Genomic DNA, 17,075 nt, shown 5'->3' on the forward strand with positions numbered 1-17,075 from the left:
TTGGGGGGCCCCCCCTCCAGCTGGGGTTGGGCCTGGGATGAGGGGTTTGGGGTGCGGGAGGGGACTGCGGGCTGGGGAAGGAGATTGGCGTGCAGGATCCAAGCGGTGTTTACCGTGGCTCTGAGGAAGCGGCCGCCAGGTCCCTGCGGCCTCTAGGAGAATGGGCCCAGGCAGCTCTGCACAGTGCGTGCTGCCTTTGTGCCCAGAGGTGCAACCCCCCGTGGTTGCAGTTCCCGGCCAATGGGAGCTGCAGAGCCGGTGCTATGGGTGGGGGCAGTGCGTGGAGCCTCCCAGGCCACCCCACCCAGCACCTAGGGGCTGCAGGGACCTGGCGCCTGCTTCCGGGAGGAGCACAGGGCAAGGGCAGGTCGGGAGCTTGCCTTAGCCCTGGGCCCCCATTGCACCGCCAACTGGACTTGTACAAGCCTGGTTGGCAGTGCCAACCAGAGCAACCAGGGTCCCTTTTCGACCAGGTGTTCCGGTCGAAAACTGGACACCTGGCAACCCCATCCCTTCGCCATTTAGCTCCAAATACCTATCTGATTTACTAGATTTTCGAGCTATTGACCCCCACGTTTACTTGCCATTAATGAGACTCTCAACTGCCCACTTCTTCTTCAGTCACCTCTGCACTTTCCTTGTGCTGCCCCACATGCATAAGAACAGCTCTCTACCAAAATTCATATACCTTGTTCTCTTAAATCCCTCTTTAAATCTTAAATCTGCTGCTGTGATGCCTACAAATCACTTCCATCTGGAACTGGTTAGACAAGTGGCAGGCCAAGATTTAGGTATCCTTCCAATCATCCCACAAACTATTTGTCTGTTTAGACTACCAGTTGCATCCCCTCTGGCACATAAGCTCGGGGGAAGGGGCTGTTTTCTTTGTTACATGTCTGTAGATCATCCAGCATAATGGCACACTGATCTTTGACTGAGGTTCCTAGGCACTAACAATAACACTAAAACTGAAGATGTAAAAGAATTTTTCTGTAAGTCAAGAGCAGTTTCTTCCTCTTTCAAAAAATACCCGTAGCCAATGAAACTTGGCTAAGTCAGCCGTTGGAAACAGAGACTAGGGAAATACAACCTAGATGGAGCTACTATAAGGTGGGGGCATAACTGGTTGGAAAACTGTTGCCAGAGAGTAATTATCAGTGGTTCACAGTCAAGCTAGAAGGGCACATTGAGTGGGGTCCTGCAGGGATCAGTTCTAGGTCCATTCTGTTCAACATTCTCTTCATCTATCATATAGATAATGGCATAGAGAGTACTCTTATAAAGTTTGCGGACGATACCAAGGTGGGAGGGATTGCAAGTGCTTTGGAGGATAGGATTAAAATTCAAAGTGATCTGGACAAACTGGAGAAACTGTCTGAAGTAAACAGGATGAAATTCAATAAGGACAAATGCAAAGTACTCCACTTAGGAAGGAACCATCAGTGGGATGGGAAATGACTGCCTAAGAAAGAGTACTGTAGAAATGGATCTGAAGGTCATTGTGGACCACAAGTTAAATATGAGTCAGTAATGTAACATTGTTGGGAAAAAAAGCAAACATAATTCTGGCATGTATTAGCAAGAGTGCTGTAAGCAAGACACGAGAAGTAATTCTTCCGCTCTACTCCACGCTGATTAAGCCTCAACTGGAGTATTGTGTCCAGTTCTGGGTGCCACATTTCAGGAAAGATGTGAACAAATTGGAGCAAGTCCAGCGAAGAGCAGCAAAAATGATTAAAGGTCTAGAAAACATGATCTATGAGGGAAGACTGAAAAAAAATGGGTTTGTTTAGTCTGGAAATGAGAAGACAGAGGGGACATGATAACAGTTTTCAAGTACATAACAGGTTGTTAAAAGGAGGAGGGAGAAAAATTATTCAGCTTATCCTTAAGGATAGGACAAGAAGCAATGGGCTTAAACTGCAGCAAGGACAGTTTAGGTTGGACATCCTCTCCTATGATTCTCTGACATCAGACTTCAGAGAAGTTATTCTAGATTTACACTGATGTAGCTGAGAGGACAATTTGGTCCAGGATATTATTTTACAAAAGAATGGGAGAAATTCTGCTCTCAGTTACACTAGTGTAAATCCAAAGCAACAGAAAATAATCTTCTAGGTAGTGACAGTATCTCACTAATTTTATATATTTCACTTCAAATAGCTATTCTGCTCTTTTCAAAAACTTTTAACATCACCTTTTTATCATCTAAACCAGTGTTTCTCAAACTGGGTCCCACTGATCAACTCCTCCCCCTCCCTCCCAGTGCCTCCTGCAAGCCAGAAGTGCTGGGAGGAAGGAGAAGGGAAGGGGCACTCGAGGGAGGGGGTGGAAAGAGGCAGGGAAGAGGAGGGGCAGGGGTGGAACGGAGGCTGGAATAGGTGGGCGGGTTGGGGCTGGTGGGAAGGGGTGCAGTGGCGGCAGGGCCTGGGGGGATTAGAGGTGGGCTTGGGGATCCATGACAAAATTTTAAATAAAAAAGAGATCCTCAGCTTACAAAATTTTGAGAACTGTTTAGATTCTAAACAGTAGCGACTCTTCTTTGCCTATATAAAGTATCAACTAAACAGCATTTTTCTAGGGAGACTCAGAGTGTCATTTTGTCTTCCTTTGAACGGTTATACTAAATCCTCTTTGAATAGATAGAAACAAAATTTTCATAGTTAAACAACAAACCAAAACCATACCAAATACATTTTTTTTTAAAAAATCCAACAACCTGCAAACCACACCCTGAAAAATTAAAAAAAATTAGATGCCTCAAACCCAACCCAATTTAAGATGAACTGTTTTGTATTATTACATACAACAGTGATTTCATCTTTCTTTAAAAAAAATTATAAATGAACTGTCTCATGCTGAAAACAAAAAACGGTTACTCACTTCTCATAACTGTTGTTCTTCGAGATGTGTCGTTCATGTCCATTCCAATCAGGTGTGTGCATGCGCACGTGCATGGTGGCCAGAAGATTTCTGCCCTAGCAGCATCCATCAGGCCGGCCTGGGCACCCCCTGAAGTCACACCTTCACGGCGCTCAATATAGAGCCCTGCCAACCCGCCACTCCTTCAGGTCCTTCCTGCCACCTACTCCGACAGAGGGGAAGGAGGGTGGGTATTGGAATGGACATGAACAACACATCTTAAAGAATTCCAATCAGGTGACTCAAAAGCCAAGTTCAGAAGGTGGGGTCGCAGCTGTCCACTGATTGGAGTACTGCTTGTCCAAAGGGCGCATCGTCTCTGGCCTTCTGGGTAATCGCATAATTCGCGGCGAAAGTGTGTATGGAGGATTACGTCACTGCTCTGCACATTTCCTTGGTGGGAACCTGAGCCAGGAATGCTGTAGATGAAGCCTGTGCCCTGGTGGAGGTGCAGGAACACCTGCCAGGTTGTAGCACTCACAGGACGCTATCCATGATGAGATGAGTTGGGATGACAGAGGCTGACCCATCATCCTGTCCGCCACTGACACAAACAACTGGACCAATTTTCTGAATGGTTTCGTCCTCTCAATGTAAAAGGCCAGCGCCCTGCGGACATCCAGAGAGTGAAGTCTCTGCTCCCTGCTGCTGGAATGAAGTTTAGGGTAGAAAACCGTAACGAAGATATCCTGGTTGATGTGAAACTGCGACACAATGTTCGGAAGGAAAGCAAGGTGAGGCCTGAGCTGAACCTTGTCCTTCTAGAACACAGTGCACAGAGGCTCTGATTTTAGGGCCCTGAGCTCAGACACCCTCCTGGCCGAGGTTATTGCTACCAGGAACGTGACCTCGTAAGAGAGGTAGAGCAGGGAGCATGTTGCTAAAAGAGGCAGAGCAGGGACCATGTTGCTTGAGCCTAGAAAGGACCAAGTTGAGGTCCCAGGCAGGGACTGCCTGACAGACATGAGGGTATAACCTGTTGAGAATTGGCTGACCATGCGGGTAGCAAACACAGAGCAGCCCTGCGCTCCCAGGTGGAAGGCTGAGATGGTGGCCAAGTGCACCCTTACAGAAGACAACAAGAGACCCTTGTTGCTTCAGATGGAGAAGGTAGTCCAGAATGTGCGGCACTGAAGCCAGCGCTGTGGACAAGATTGAAAATTTCTTCCACTTGGCAAGGTACGTGGCCCTCGTCGAGGGTTTCCTACTGCCAAGGAGGACCTGTCTAATCTGGTTTGAATAGAAAACTCCAATGGATTTAACCATGGAGCTTCCACGCCATGAGACGGAGCTACTGGAGGTTCGGGTGCTGGAGACGTCCATGATCTTGTGTGAGAAGGTCCGGGGAAAGCGGCAAGGTAATCGGGGCTCCCACGGACATGTCTAGGAGGGATATGTACCAGTGCTGACAGGGCCAGGCCGGTGCTATGAGTATGACCCAAGCTCGATCTCTGCAGATCTTGAGCAGCACATTGTGAATGAGCGGTATCGGTGGAAAGGCGTATAAGAGAGAACCTCCCCAATTGAGGAGGAACCCATCCGCGCTGGAGTCTGGGCTGTGATTTTGGAAGGAGCAGAACTGCTGACACTTCCTGTTACATCGTGTGGCGAAGAGGTCTACCAGGGGAAACCCCCATCTCTGGAAGATTGAAATTGCGATGTCCAGGTGAAGGACCACTCGTGGCTGTGGAACAACCTGCTGAGGTGGTCCACCACCTCGTTCTGTACCCCGGGGAGGTACGACGTCCGCAGGTGAATGTTCTACACAGAAGCTCCAGAGCATGAGGGCTTCTTGGCACAGGGAAGAGGAGCACGCACCCTCCTGTTTGTAGATATAGAACATTGCTGTCGTATTGTCTGTCATGACTGATACACACTGTCCGGTTAGGTAAAGACAGAATGTGTGACATGCTAGGCACACCGGTCTCAGCTCTCTGACATCGATGTGGAGACCCAGATCTGCTTGCGACCAACGGCCTTGAGCTCTGCGGTCTCCCAGATGAGCTCCCCAGCTCAAGTCTCATGTGTCCGTCACCAATGACATAGACAGTTGTGGGGCAGCAAAGGGCACTCCTGAGAACACCTCCTGATCGTTGATCGACCACTGGAGGCAGTCGAGGACTGGGCGAGGCAGGGTAACGAGCCTGTCCAAGCTGTCTCGCGCTAGGCGATACACAGATGTGAGCCACGACTGGAGCAGTCGAAGTCTGAGTCTGGCGTGCTACGCCAGATAGGTACAGGCAGCCATGTGCCCGAGAAGTTTCAGGTAGTTCCTCGCTGTAGTGGTGGGGAACTGCATCACGGCTCAGATTATGTCACTGAGGACCTGAAACCTTGCCCGTGGCAGGTATGCTCTCGTTTGGGTCGAGTCCAATTCTGCGCCTATGAACTCTATCTTCTGGATGGGAGACGGAGTCGATTTTGCCTTGTTTAGGAGTAGACCCAGGCTGTTGAAGGTGGCTCTGATAAATGTGACCTGAGCTTCCAATTGGGTCCTGGAGTGGCCTTTGATCAGCCAGTGGTCGAGGTACGGAAACACCTGTACCTGGTGCCTCCACAAGAAAGCGGCAATGACTGCCATGCACTTGGTGAAGACTCAAGGTGCTGCTGAGAGGCTGAACGGTAGGAAAGTAAATTGATAGTGGGTACCATTGACAACAAACTTGAGGTACTTCCTGTCAGTCTGAGTGATTGCGATGTGAAAGTGCGCGTCCTTCAAGTCAAGGGCGGTATACCAGTCTGCTGGATCTAGTGAGGAGATGGAGGCCAAGGAGACCATGCAGAACTTGAGTTTTGTTATGAACTTGTTGAGTTCTTGCAGGTCCAGGATAGGCCTGAGACTGCCTTTGGCTTTCAATATTAGGAAATACCGGGAATAGAAGCCCTTGCACCCCAGTGATCCTGAAGAACCTCCTCCACTGCCCCTATGCCATAGGAGCAACTACACCTCCTGGATGAGGAGTTGCTCATGAGAAGGGTCCCTGAGGAGGGACGGAGAAGGGGGGTGGAAGGGCGGGAGGGCACAGAATTGGATAGCGTATCCCCTCTCTACCATGCGGAGCACTGAGAGGTACGAAGTGATATGGGACCATGTACAGTAGAAAGGGGATAGTCGGGAAGAAAAGGTAAGGCGGGGTAGATCCAGTCTCTGATCTGGTGAGCTGTCCTCGACCACACGTTCAAAAGGCTGGTTTGGGGCCAGAAGGCAGCTTGGGCTGGCCAGAGCCCTGGCCTGAGGATGGGTGTTGCCTCCTCCTTCCACTCCTATTCCTCCTCCAAGAACCGTCCTGTCGGTTCTGCTGCTGGAATCTTGGAGGAGGTTGAGGTCAGAAGTGTCTCCACTGTGTGGCAGGGGTGTGCAGGCCCAACGACTTGAGGGTGGCTTGTGAGTCTTTCAGACTGTGCAGCTTCTTGTCTGTCTTTTCAGAAAAAAAGAGTCTCACCCTCAAATGGGAGGTCCACAGGGTGATCCCAGTCACCATGATCCTAGTGGCAGCATCTGCAGCGTCCAATGCAGCCTGGAGGGAAGTCCAGGAGACTAGCTTCCCCTCCTCCACCAAGGCCGAGAACTCAGTTCAGAAGTCCGAAGGGAGGAGCTCTGTAAATTTGGACATCACTGCACAGGTGTTATATGAGTACCTGCTGACAAAGGCATGTTGGTTTGAGATACGGAGCTGCAGACTCCCTGTAGAATAGACCTTTCTCCCAACAAGGTCTAGACACTTAGCCTCCCTATTTTTTGGGGAGGGCCCTTGGAAACCCTGTCTTTCATGCTGGTTAGCAGTGTCCACAACAAGAGAGTTAGGGGGTGGGTGGGAGTATAAATATTTGAACCCTCTGGAGGGCACTGACAGTCCCCACATGAGCTGAGGATGGGCTGAGTCATGCAGCATAACTTGCTCATCTACATGCTTTTAAAAGTAACCATTAACGTTCTGGGTCAGGACAGTCTCCTCCATTTACACAAGGTGAACTCTGTGTGGGTGAAACTCCATGGCTGCCTAGAAGAGAGAAGATGTCCTGCTATCTAACTCTCCTCTAAACTCAAATCTGCAGAGAGCCTTCTCTCCATGGAGTTTTGGGGAATAGGACCAGTGCTCTTCTGATCAGGCCCAGACTTCTGAAAAGATGTAGTGCATGAATTAATTCATATTTACAGGGTGGCTGTAGCTTTTGAAGTCTGGTGTGCCTTCCCTGTGGATCCCCTGGATCTGTTGACTTTCGGCCGGTGCCCTATGCTCAGTCCAAAGACCTGCACCAAGCCTCTCTCACTCTAGTGCGTGGTTTCCTGAAAACTAAGCGAGGTGAGCACTACATCTGTAGTCCCATATGGCTGCCTCCTAGACAATCTGGTTTCTGGTTACTGTTGCTCTCGGTACTCGGGGGTTGGCGTTGCTAACAGGGAGATTGTGCTCTTATTGGCCTTTCTGGTTCTGTATCCTCACAATGTACATTACAAAGCTACAAATAAAATAACAAAATAGAAAGGAATTCTATAGTGTCAATCGCCACCACTGATGGATTTTTAAAATAGATGACAACAGTCTTACCTTAGGTTTGATACTGGATGCTAAATTAACTGAAGTTGCTTCTTTTGAAAGTGCTTGATATTTCAAAATCTCCCTACCCAAGGATAAAAGTTTCACAACATTAGTTTTCCTATTGCCATGCTCTATAAACATGTTTTACATGGTGGATAGGTAGCTTGTTTCCAGTTCCTAATGGAAACATGTCTATATCAGCACTGTCACCACACAACTCCAGTTAGACACCATTGCCCCAGCAGAATGGTCAAGGGTTGAATGGCTATCAAGACAGAACTGTTCTTCTCCCCACTAATAAAAGTGATCGCCTTAGATTAGGGTACAAACACACTGGTGGGACTATACAGGAAAGCTTAAAAAGCCACTGCCTGTGCTACACCTCTGCTGAATTAAATTACAGATTTCAATCTTCACAACTGAAATGAATAAGCAGCATTAATTTTTATAGGAAATGTTAAAAAGATTTTATGTCTACCCAAGCAACAATCCTCACTTCACTTCCTGTATCAGTGTTCAGCAGGGTTCCATGACTGCGAAACCGTACTAAACGGGGTTTAATAATGCACAGGGAAGCACTAGTTCAATGTTATTCTACATTCCATACTCAGTCATTGAAATATTAGGGTAATTCTGCTGCTGTTACTGTAAAGTAAAGGTCCCCTATCATGTAAGTGGATGTGTGTGGGAGCACCTTTGAACCCATGTTTAGCCTCACTGAGGCTCCAGGAAGGCATAATGGTCCAGTCATGCAGATCAGGGCCTCGCTGAGTATTACTGAAGATATTGTTCATCCTGATAAATTGAATTTTCATTTGTCTCTTAATGCTCTTGAGAACCTCTGCAGAATTCATGATTTCTCATGCTAAGTGTTTACAAGCACTCTCCTGGTACAGGTTTCAGAGTAGCAGCCGTGTTAGTCTGTATCCACAAAAAGAAAAGGAGTACTTGTGGCACCTTAGAGACTAACGAATTTATTTGAGCATCGGATGCATTCGGTACAGGTAATGATCCTTCACCTGCACCCATTTAATTCAATGAGAAAACTCCCACTGACTTCAACTGATGTAATATCTGTCCTAAATTCTTTTTATATCATGTGGATTATCATTTTAGATCTCTAAATTTACTTGTAATGGCCTTTACACTAAGCTAGAATTATGTAGCACTCTTAGCAGAAGAAGCTGTATTCTGAGTCATGCTAGCAGGAAAGCTATGAGGTCATAAAAACATCTTTGTTTTTTCTTATATTTATTTTCAAGTAAAGCAAAGTTTGCTTTGTTTCACAGTGTAAATGTTGCGCTAAGGGAACTGGAATCAACACCAGCCCAGAAGTATTTTTCCTTGTGCAAGAAAGAAGCAGAGAACAGTGACAGGTAATACTTTTTACACAGAGTAACATCTCTCCTATCACTCTTGAACATGATGGAGCTTGCACAGGGCCCTACGCACTCTGAGAACTTGGTTTGACAAACATCTTAATTGTTCAGAACAGACAAAGTGTGTTTAGTCATGTCTGCTAAAATGGGAAGGATGTTTCAACATCTGTGCAGTGTGTTTCTCATTGCTGGCTTTCCAGCTCCTTTCCAGACAAAACACACACACAGGCATGATCACTCAGACTGTCCTTACACCTGGCTAATATGCAAACAATTCTTTAATGGAATCTAACAAATGAATAATCAAAGAATAGTCTCAGAGCCCCATGAGACATGCAGTGCTTGTCACTGTTATGTGGCGAGTGTTTGTTTATTGGGTATCTTTGAGTTAAAAAACTTCAACTTGAATAAAGTCCAAACAAGTCTTAATATCACAGAATATATAACAATTAAATATTTAAAATGCATAATGATGTGGGACCTTGTTACTTGAGAGACCATCTCTTCCCTCATGTCATACTAGCACAGATGCAAATTGCAGCGGTTCCTGAGTTGGCTTTGCCTTTGTTCCCTTTAAAAAGAAAGGGAGCTGGTGGTAGAGCATTCTCTGTGAGGGGTCCCCAGCTTTGGAACTGGCTCCCTTCTCTGATCCAAAGTAGCCAAAATCTATTGACTTTCAGAGCATATTGCAAGACACATCTATTTATATGGGCTGTGGCAGAGCTGGACCTTTGAGAAAAATCAGATGTGTAGGGAAGAGGGGAATTTCATGTTCTGTGGGTGATTTAATTTGTTTTCCTAATTCAGGGCAGGGGCACCCAGATCCCTCAAAAGACATCCCCCTTTTAAAAATACATATAATCATCATCCCAATCATAACCACCCTCCCCTCGGTATCCTTGATTTCAGTAAGAATCTGTGTATCTATTGTATGTATGACAGCAAGCAGGATATCTGCTAATGGCAAATGAACTTAGAAAAGTGGTGGCCCCACTCTTGATCATATAGATATTTAAATAAGCTCTGGCTATTGGTGTTTGTCAAAGAGGTTCCCAGCACATTCATTCATTTTTGATATGATGCTGTTGGGACTTTTTTTAGGCTAGTGACAGCCAAGCAGTCTGAACATTTGGTTACAGGCCCCGGAAACCTTAGGAATTTATAATATGCATTTTTGTTGTTTGACACACATGTATCTTTATTCTACAGATAAATAGCAAGCCTGGGTATTTTGTGGACATAATTTTGCAGCACAGCAAGGGAAATCAGTTTGAATATAAAAAAAAGAGTGCTAATACCATCCTCTTCTATAATGATATATTATATCAAATCGATGTGTGATGAATTATAATGTAGAGGTCACCTCAGGGATTTATGAGTTTTAAAGTAAAAGTGTCCTGCAAAGGAAACAAAAATGGGCTCGTATCCTTGTTTTTCCTTTATGAAACACAAAGAGGTCCTGAACACATTTTATCCAAAAACAAATACTATGACATGTTTTTCCGTTACAAATTTAGGACTTGTCTAGGCTGAAAGACTCTGTAATGACTGGAGGCCTAGTGAAATAGTGACATCACAAGATCTGATGAGTTGAGTAACTGAGAAAGGAAAAGCTTTTTAACCAGATTGTATAAAACTTAATTTTATTAACCTATTAACCTTTTGTTAAAGTTTCCCTACCCTCACTCCTTCCGCAAGGTGTGAAGTGCTCACAATAAGCAACCCCTAAGATCAGCCAGAGGTCCTCCAGAGAAGACGAGACTTCATAGTCCATTTTAAAGGCCTTGTCTACACTAGAAAGGGTTTGCTGGAGTATAGCAAGGGTATAGCAAGAATTATTTTGCCAGTATAGCTTGTACCAATTTCCCAAACAAAATAAGCTGTATTGGCAAAAGGACTTTCTTGCCTATATAAGTAGTATAACTGTTATCTACACTAGGGCTTTTTGCTGGTTATAAAATGACATAAAATATCACATTTCCATCCAACATTATTATACTTGCAAAAGTTTCTAGTGTAGACCTAGCCTAAGGTTAAAACAAAACATTTTCAACCCTGTCAGATTTATGCACCATAAAAATAAAAAAGGCAACAAAGAAGGGTGCAAGCCCAATTAAAAAAAATGTTTTGCAAGGTATGATTAATACACACACACAGTCATTGGCAGGTCAATATCTACCAATACTAACAAGTCTGTGGTATCAGAGACTGTAGTATTCTCACATACTTGGAACAGTATCAGAAGGGTAGCTGTGTTTGCCACTTTACAGATCCAGACTAAGAGCCCTGTGGCACCTTATAGACTAACAGACGAATTGGAGCATAAGCTTTCGTGGGTGAATACCCACTTTGTCGGATGCCTGTGGGTATTCACCCACAAAAGCTTATGCTCCAATACGTCTGTTAGTCTCTAGGGTGCCACAGGCCTCTTTGATACTTAGAACAGTTAATAATCAGGATCTCTCAAATATATTCACTATATTCATTTCAGACATATTTATAAAGTGTTCTTAAACATTTCTCAGCACCCACCCACCCACATTCAGACAGATAGATCCAATATTTAGAAGACGAACACTGACTTCAGAGTTAATTTCAGTACCGTGACCTGGTGTATTTATGTTATGAGGGAAAGACCCCAGGCATCAGATTTCTTATGGGAACAAATTACAGGTTAAATAAACATTTTTGAAAAATTACTACACATTTCAAGTCCATAAATGCTTTTGCAGTCACAGATAAAAGAAATGATTACTCTTTAGTGAACAGGATGTAGATTATAATCAAAATCTAATTGTGTTACAGGTTAAACTGATGCACCAAATACCCTGTCATACAGTACCAGTCCAAAGGAGTAGTTAAAAAGGAACAGTTGAGCTGTTTTGCTCTTTCCATTAAATGATCCTGGAATTTCAAAATGTGAAATCACAACATGAATTTTTTTTAGAATAGTCAAGGTTTAAGTAAGACATTGTTAAATGTCAACAAAATTCTTCTTCTATTGATTTTGTACACATTTGTTCATTACAGCAAATCTTTAAAACTTCATTGTTTTTATTATTGGTCTCCATGTGCATTTAGTTGAATGTATGTAGCACTACAGTGAAAGAGTTCTAAAAACACACATATTATATATGTCACTGGAAAAGGAGGGAACAGTGGGAAGCGTGTAGGTTAGCCTTTAGCTAAATTCATTGTATAAAATGCAGGAATTTGAGAAAATAATCTAACAGAAATGTTATCACAACAGGCATTATGAGGAGCGTTTTAACCTAAGAATGGCATACTGGTTCGGACCAATGGTCTTCCTAGCCCAGTATCCTCTCTTCTGACAGTGGCCGGCGCCAGATACTTCAGAGGGAATGAACAGAAGAGGGCAATTATTGAGTGATACATCCTCTGTCATCCAGTTCCAACTTCTGGCAGATAAAGGTTTAGGGACATTTAGAGTATGGGGGTGTGTCCCTTGCTATCTTGGCTAGCCACCATTAACGGATATTTCCTCCATAGCCTTCTTGATGTCCATCACTTATCAGATCTCGTTCCCCGCCAAGTAGAGGACCTACGCTTTCCTTCATCTTTCTCTTGTTCCTAATGCATTTAAAGAATCTTGCCTTATTGCCTTTTATGTCTCTAAGTATAATTCATTTTTGCCTTAGCCTTTCTGATTTTGTCCTACATGCTTGTGCTATTCTTTTGTACTCACCCTTACCAATTTGTCCATATTTCCACTTTTTGTAGGATTCCATTTGCATTTTCAGGTAAGAGCTCCTTATAGAGCCATACTGGCCTCTTACTATTTCTTCCTCTCACTTATCATATTGCAATAATTTGCAGTTTTACCTTTCATAGCTAAAGTCTGTTTTTTTTTTAAGTCCACTGTCCTTATTCTGCTGCTCTCACTCCTTCCTTTCCTTAGAATCATGAAATCTATCACTATTCTGGTAGGCATGTTTTCAGTCCTCAGACTTAAAAGAACAAATAGTTTTCAAATATGCACTGTGACAAGGTCAAGCCAGATGGCTACAGGAGAGTAATAGAAAGCAGATATATTAGCCTCAGCTTAAGTAGGTCCCTTTTCCCTGGGTAAGGTAACAGGGAAGGTTCCAGAACAATCAGGAACCTTCTGGAGACCATTAAGACAGACAGGTTGATTAGAACACTTGCAGCCAATCAAGAAGCTGCTAGAATCAATTAAGGCAGGTTAATCAGGGCACCTGGGTTTTAAAAAGGAGCTCACTTCAGTTTGTGGTGCGCGTGTAAGGAGCGGGGAGCAAGAGGCACTCAGAGCTGACAGTGACAACGCATACTGTTGGAGGACTGAGGAGTATAAGCATTATCAGACACCAGGAGGAAGGTCCTATGGTGAGGATAAAGAAGGTGTTGGGAGGAGGCCATGGGGAAGTAGCCCAGGGATTTGTAGCTGTTGAACAGCTGTTCCAGGAGGCACTCTAGACAACTGAATTCCACAGGGCCTTGGGCTGGAACCCGGAGTAGAGGGTGGGCCCAGGTTCCCCCCAAACCTCCCAACTCCTGGTCAGACAGAGGAGGAGTTGACTTGGACTGTGGATTCACGAAAATGCCGAACTGAGGGCTGCCATGAAGCTCCAAGGTGAGCGAATCCGCCAATAAGCGCAAGACCCACCAAGGTAGAGGAGGAACTTTGTCACAGCACATAAAGAAATGGATGACTTACCGATACTTTTGCATACCTCTGATAATTCTAAAGAGAAAAACTTCTGGTCACCTCTGTCCAGCTCTTGCAGACTAGTGTCTACATTGGGGGAAAAAAATCCACCACTACAACTGGCTGCATTCAGTGGCAGTCTCAGCAGAGGAACCAAGGACTTGTAGAGAAGGAGAATCACCTACCCTTTGGTTCCTACAGATGTTTGTTTTCTTGTTAAGATTTAAACACATTGATGAGGCATTGTGGAGTTATTTGCATTGCTCCTGCCTATGTTATACCTGTTCTGCCTGTAAGCGGTAGACTTAATTCTCCAGGGCTGTCAATTCAGCATCTTTTAGGAATCCTAATTTCCGTCTCCATCCCCCAACCCTCTGTCCTCCACAAAGCAACCCCAAGAACACATCTTTACAATAGCTCCTAACTAACACTGTAATTGTAGCATCTTTCAATTTTCTGTATGTTTCCTTTCTTAATGCCATTCAGGAGAATCTCAGTGGAGAGTATGACAATTGGAATGTACATAATACATAACCCCAGTTCTAAACTTCCTACAAGTGTTTTTCTATGTTGGGATTTCTTTTGCTAGCAGAATAAAATCAGCAAATATTGTTTTCTGCTAAAGCAGCATACAAATGGTGATCTAGTCTGAGTTTGCAGGTAAGAAGGTACGTAATATTGTAATTTCAAATAGTAGATGAGATGATATAGTTGTTTCCCGATGTCTCAATAGGTTATAACTAATTTTCATATTGCAAGGATGGATGGCAAGACGGCTAATTATCTAACAAATAATAGGGAGCTCATTTGAACAATTATAGGAAGATCACCAGATGTCATTATGATAAATATTTGCTTTAGAGTTGATTACCGAAGTCATATTCCCAAGGGCTGTACAATGGGAATTCCAATCTTACTTCTGAACCTAGTCCTTTAAAATTGCTGTGCTTGTTTTGGCCCTAGGCTGCATATCAGAAATGATAAAATAAGTTGTTTCGTACTTAATTTTAAATCATGATGGTTCAATTGCCAGTGTCAACATGACAAAGTGCTTATGGCTACAGGGGGAAAAAAAGACCTGCAGCTAGTACCAGACAAGTGGGAACAGAAACTTTATAGCCAATCAAAGCACAGCCTTATCTCACCTCATTATGTTTTCTACTTTCTATATGTCAGCTGGATTTAGTAACTGGTGCTTTGGCACTAATTACAGATCAAGTTCAGTATAATTATTCTTACATCATAAGGTGAAGATTTGTTTCCAGGACCATCTTAAAGTCTTTGTTGTATGCTCTGTGTTAATGTAATCAGGGTATGTTTTTCATAGTATGTAAAAGGAAATAAGAATTAAGGTGACACTGTAAATAATGTTTCATTAAGACAAAAATAAAAAAATACACAAAATAAACATTTGATGCTCCCATATGGATAAAAGAGATTTTTCCCCATTAAAAGCACCCATTTCTCCCTAACGTCATTCCCAAGGCACACTATACCTTGGTTCATTCTTGAGGTACTAAACTAGAAACTTGGTAATGTCCTACAATTTTTGTTTTAAAGGAACATTTGCGAGGTTGCCTGGATGATGTGTCATATATAGGTGGCCATATTTTTCACTTCAACTGGAGTACATTAGAGAGGAAGAAGTTTATCTTGCATCAATGCAGGAATTATTCTATTTATGTCCAAATAATTTCAAATGTACTATTTTCAAATCACCAAATCATAATCATATGAAAGATATGTGGAATTTTGGTCTCTCAAAAGCTATAGCCTTGCTCTTTGAGTTAAATGGGAATATCTTCAGAAAATTTTATCTTAGATTGCAGAATTGTTCTAATAGCTACCAATGTCAGTCATGTTGTTAGTCATGTTTTATAATACAAATTTCAGAGAGTTTCTTGAGGGTTTTGATTGTCAAAAATATTTTATAGTCCTTCAATGCCATTTTGAATTTTTTCAGTGATGTTTTGACTCTTGCTGACATCAATCATCTAAGGACGGAAAACACTTAAAGGAATACAGTCAAAACATCCTGGAAGAAAAACCCAAACAGTACTAAAAATTAAGATTTAACATTACTTAATCTTTGTATTTTACATACACAAACATAACACTGTATGTAAATAGAGTGAAAATGACTGAAAGGATCTGTGTCACAGTATAAAGGTACTGAAACAAGATAGGGAAATATAATGTGAATTACATGGGTTTGACATATGTTCTTCGAGGTACTAGAAAAGGGTACAGTCATCTCAATTTTTTATTTACTATATATATAAATGTAAGATGTTGGTACTCGTCTTCCAAGGACAAAAAAACAGTTACTAACTTTCCGGAACTGTTGTTCTTCGAGACATGTTGTTCACGTCCATTCCATGGTAGGTGTGCGCACGCCATGTGCACATTGCTGGAGATTTTTCCCGCAGTGGTACCCGTTGGGCCGGCTCTAGCACCCGCCCTCTGGTGCCATGTGATTATGCGCTGGTATAAGGGACGCTGCTGGCCACACACCCTCTCTATTCCTTCTTCCCGGCCAATTCTGAAAGAGGTATAGGAGGGTGGGTTGTGCAATGAACATGAGCAACACATCTTGAACAGCAGCAGTTACAGAAGGTTAGTAACCATTTTTGCTTCCTCATGTCTATTTCATGTTAGTTGACTCACAAGCAATACCTCAGGATATGCTGACTGCAATATTGCTCTTCTGAACCTGGTATTCTCTCGAGCCTGTTGGGTGATGGTGTAGCGGGATGTGAAGGCATTCACTGATGACGAGGTTGCGGCCCTGAAAATGTCCTGGAATGGAGCCTGTGCAAGGAACACTGCTGAAAAGGCCCTAGCTCTCGTGCAGTGAAAGGTTAAGATGGCCAGAGGTGGAACAATCACTTGCTCATAACATGCCCGAATGCAGATTATCTTTTACATGCAGGGAGAGTTCTTCCTGGGACCACAGGCCCTGGGTCCTGAGGCTGTTGAGGTGGGCTCCCCAACCTAGATCTGATGCATCCAAGACTATGTACACTGATGGCTGGGGGGCGACAAAGGGAACTCCCATCATCACCAACCTCAGGCCCCTCCACCAGTTGAGGGAGGCAAGGACCAGGGATGGAACAGTGAGCATGGAGCCCAAGTGGTGTCTGTTCGTGGAGTAAACTGAAGCTAGACATATCCGCAGGAGCCTGAGGCGCAGCTCTGCATGCCGGACCACGTAAGTGCTTGTGACCATGTGCTGCAGTAACTGGAGGCAAACTTGGTCTGTTGTGATGGGGTGAATCATGACACTGGATATCAGTAGTCTAGAACTGAGCCTCCGGGAGGAAGACTCTGGCTTATATCAAGTCGAACACTGCCCTGATAAATTCTATTCTCTGAACTGGAATAAGAGTCGACTTTTGCTCATTTATCAACAGGCCCTGCGCTCAGAAGGTGGCGTGGACCACGCTGATGCTGTTCTTTATTTGTGCCTCTCAATGACCTTTGATCAGCCAGTTGTCAAGGTCTGAGTAGACCTGAAAGCCTCACCATCTGAGGAAGGCAACTACC

At 44.0% G+C, this 17,075-nt stretch overlaps 1 protein-coding gene across 12 annotated transcripts in view; it reads right to left on the reverse strand.

Moving 5' to 3' along the window:
* Positions 1 to 17,075, reverse strand: part of ATG7 (autophagy related 7) — a 327,788-nt gene that overhangs the window by 87,032 nt on the left and 223,681 nt on the right. For 5 of the 12 annotated variants that reach the window (XM_043551504.1, XM_037905891.2, XM_043551495.1 and 2 more), the window contains one exon: positions 15,964 to 16,071. The exons of 6 other annotated variants lie outside the window; for them this stretch is intronic. In XM_043551504.1, the coding sequence (XP_043407439.1) occupies positions 15,979 to 16,071 (93 nt within the window). In that variant the 3' untranslated portion in view covers positions 15,964 to 15,978. Of the gene's footprint in view, positions 1 to 11,439; positions 16,072 to 17,075 lie in introns of those variants that run through there. One more of the 12 variants, XM_037905890.2, reaches the window with a different exon arrangement.

This window comes from Chelonia mydas, chromosome 7, assembly GCF_015237465.2.
Source record: "Chelonia mydas isolate rCheMyd1 chromosome 7, rCheMyd1.pri.v2, whole genome shotgun sequence".
Classification (NCBI taxonomy): domain Eukaryota; kingdom Metazoa; phylum Chordata; order Testudines; family Cheloniidae; genus Chelonia; species Chelonia mydas.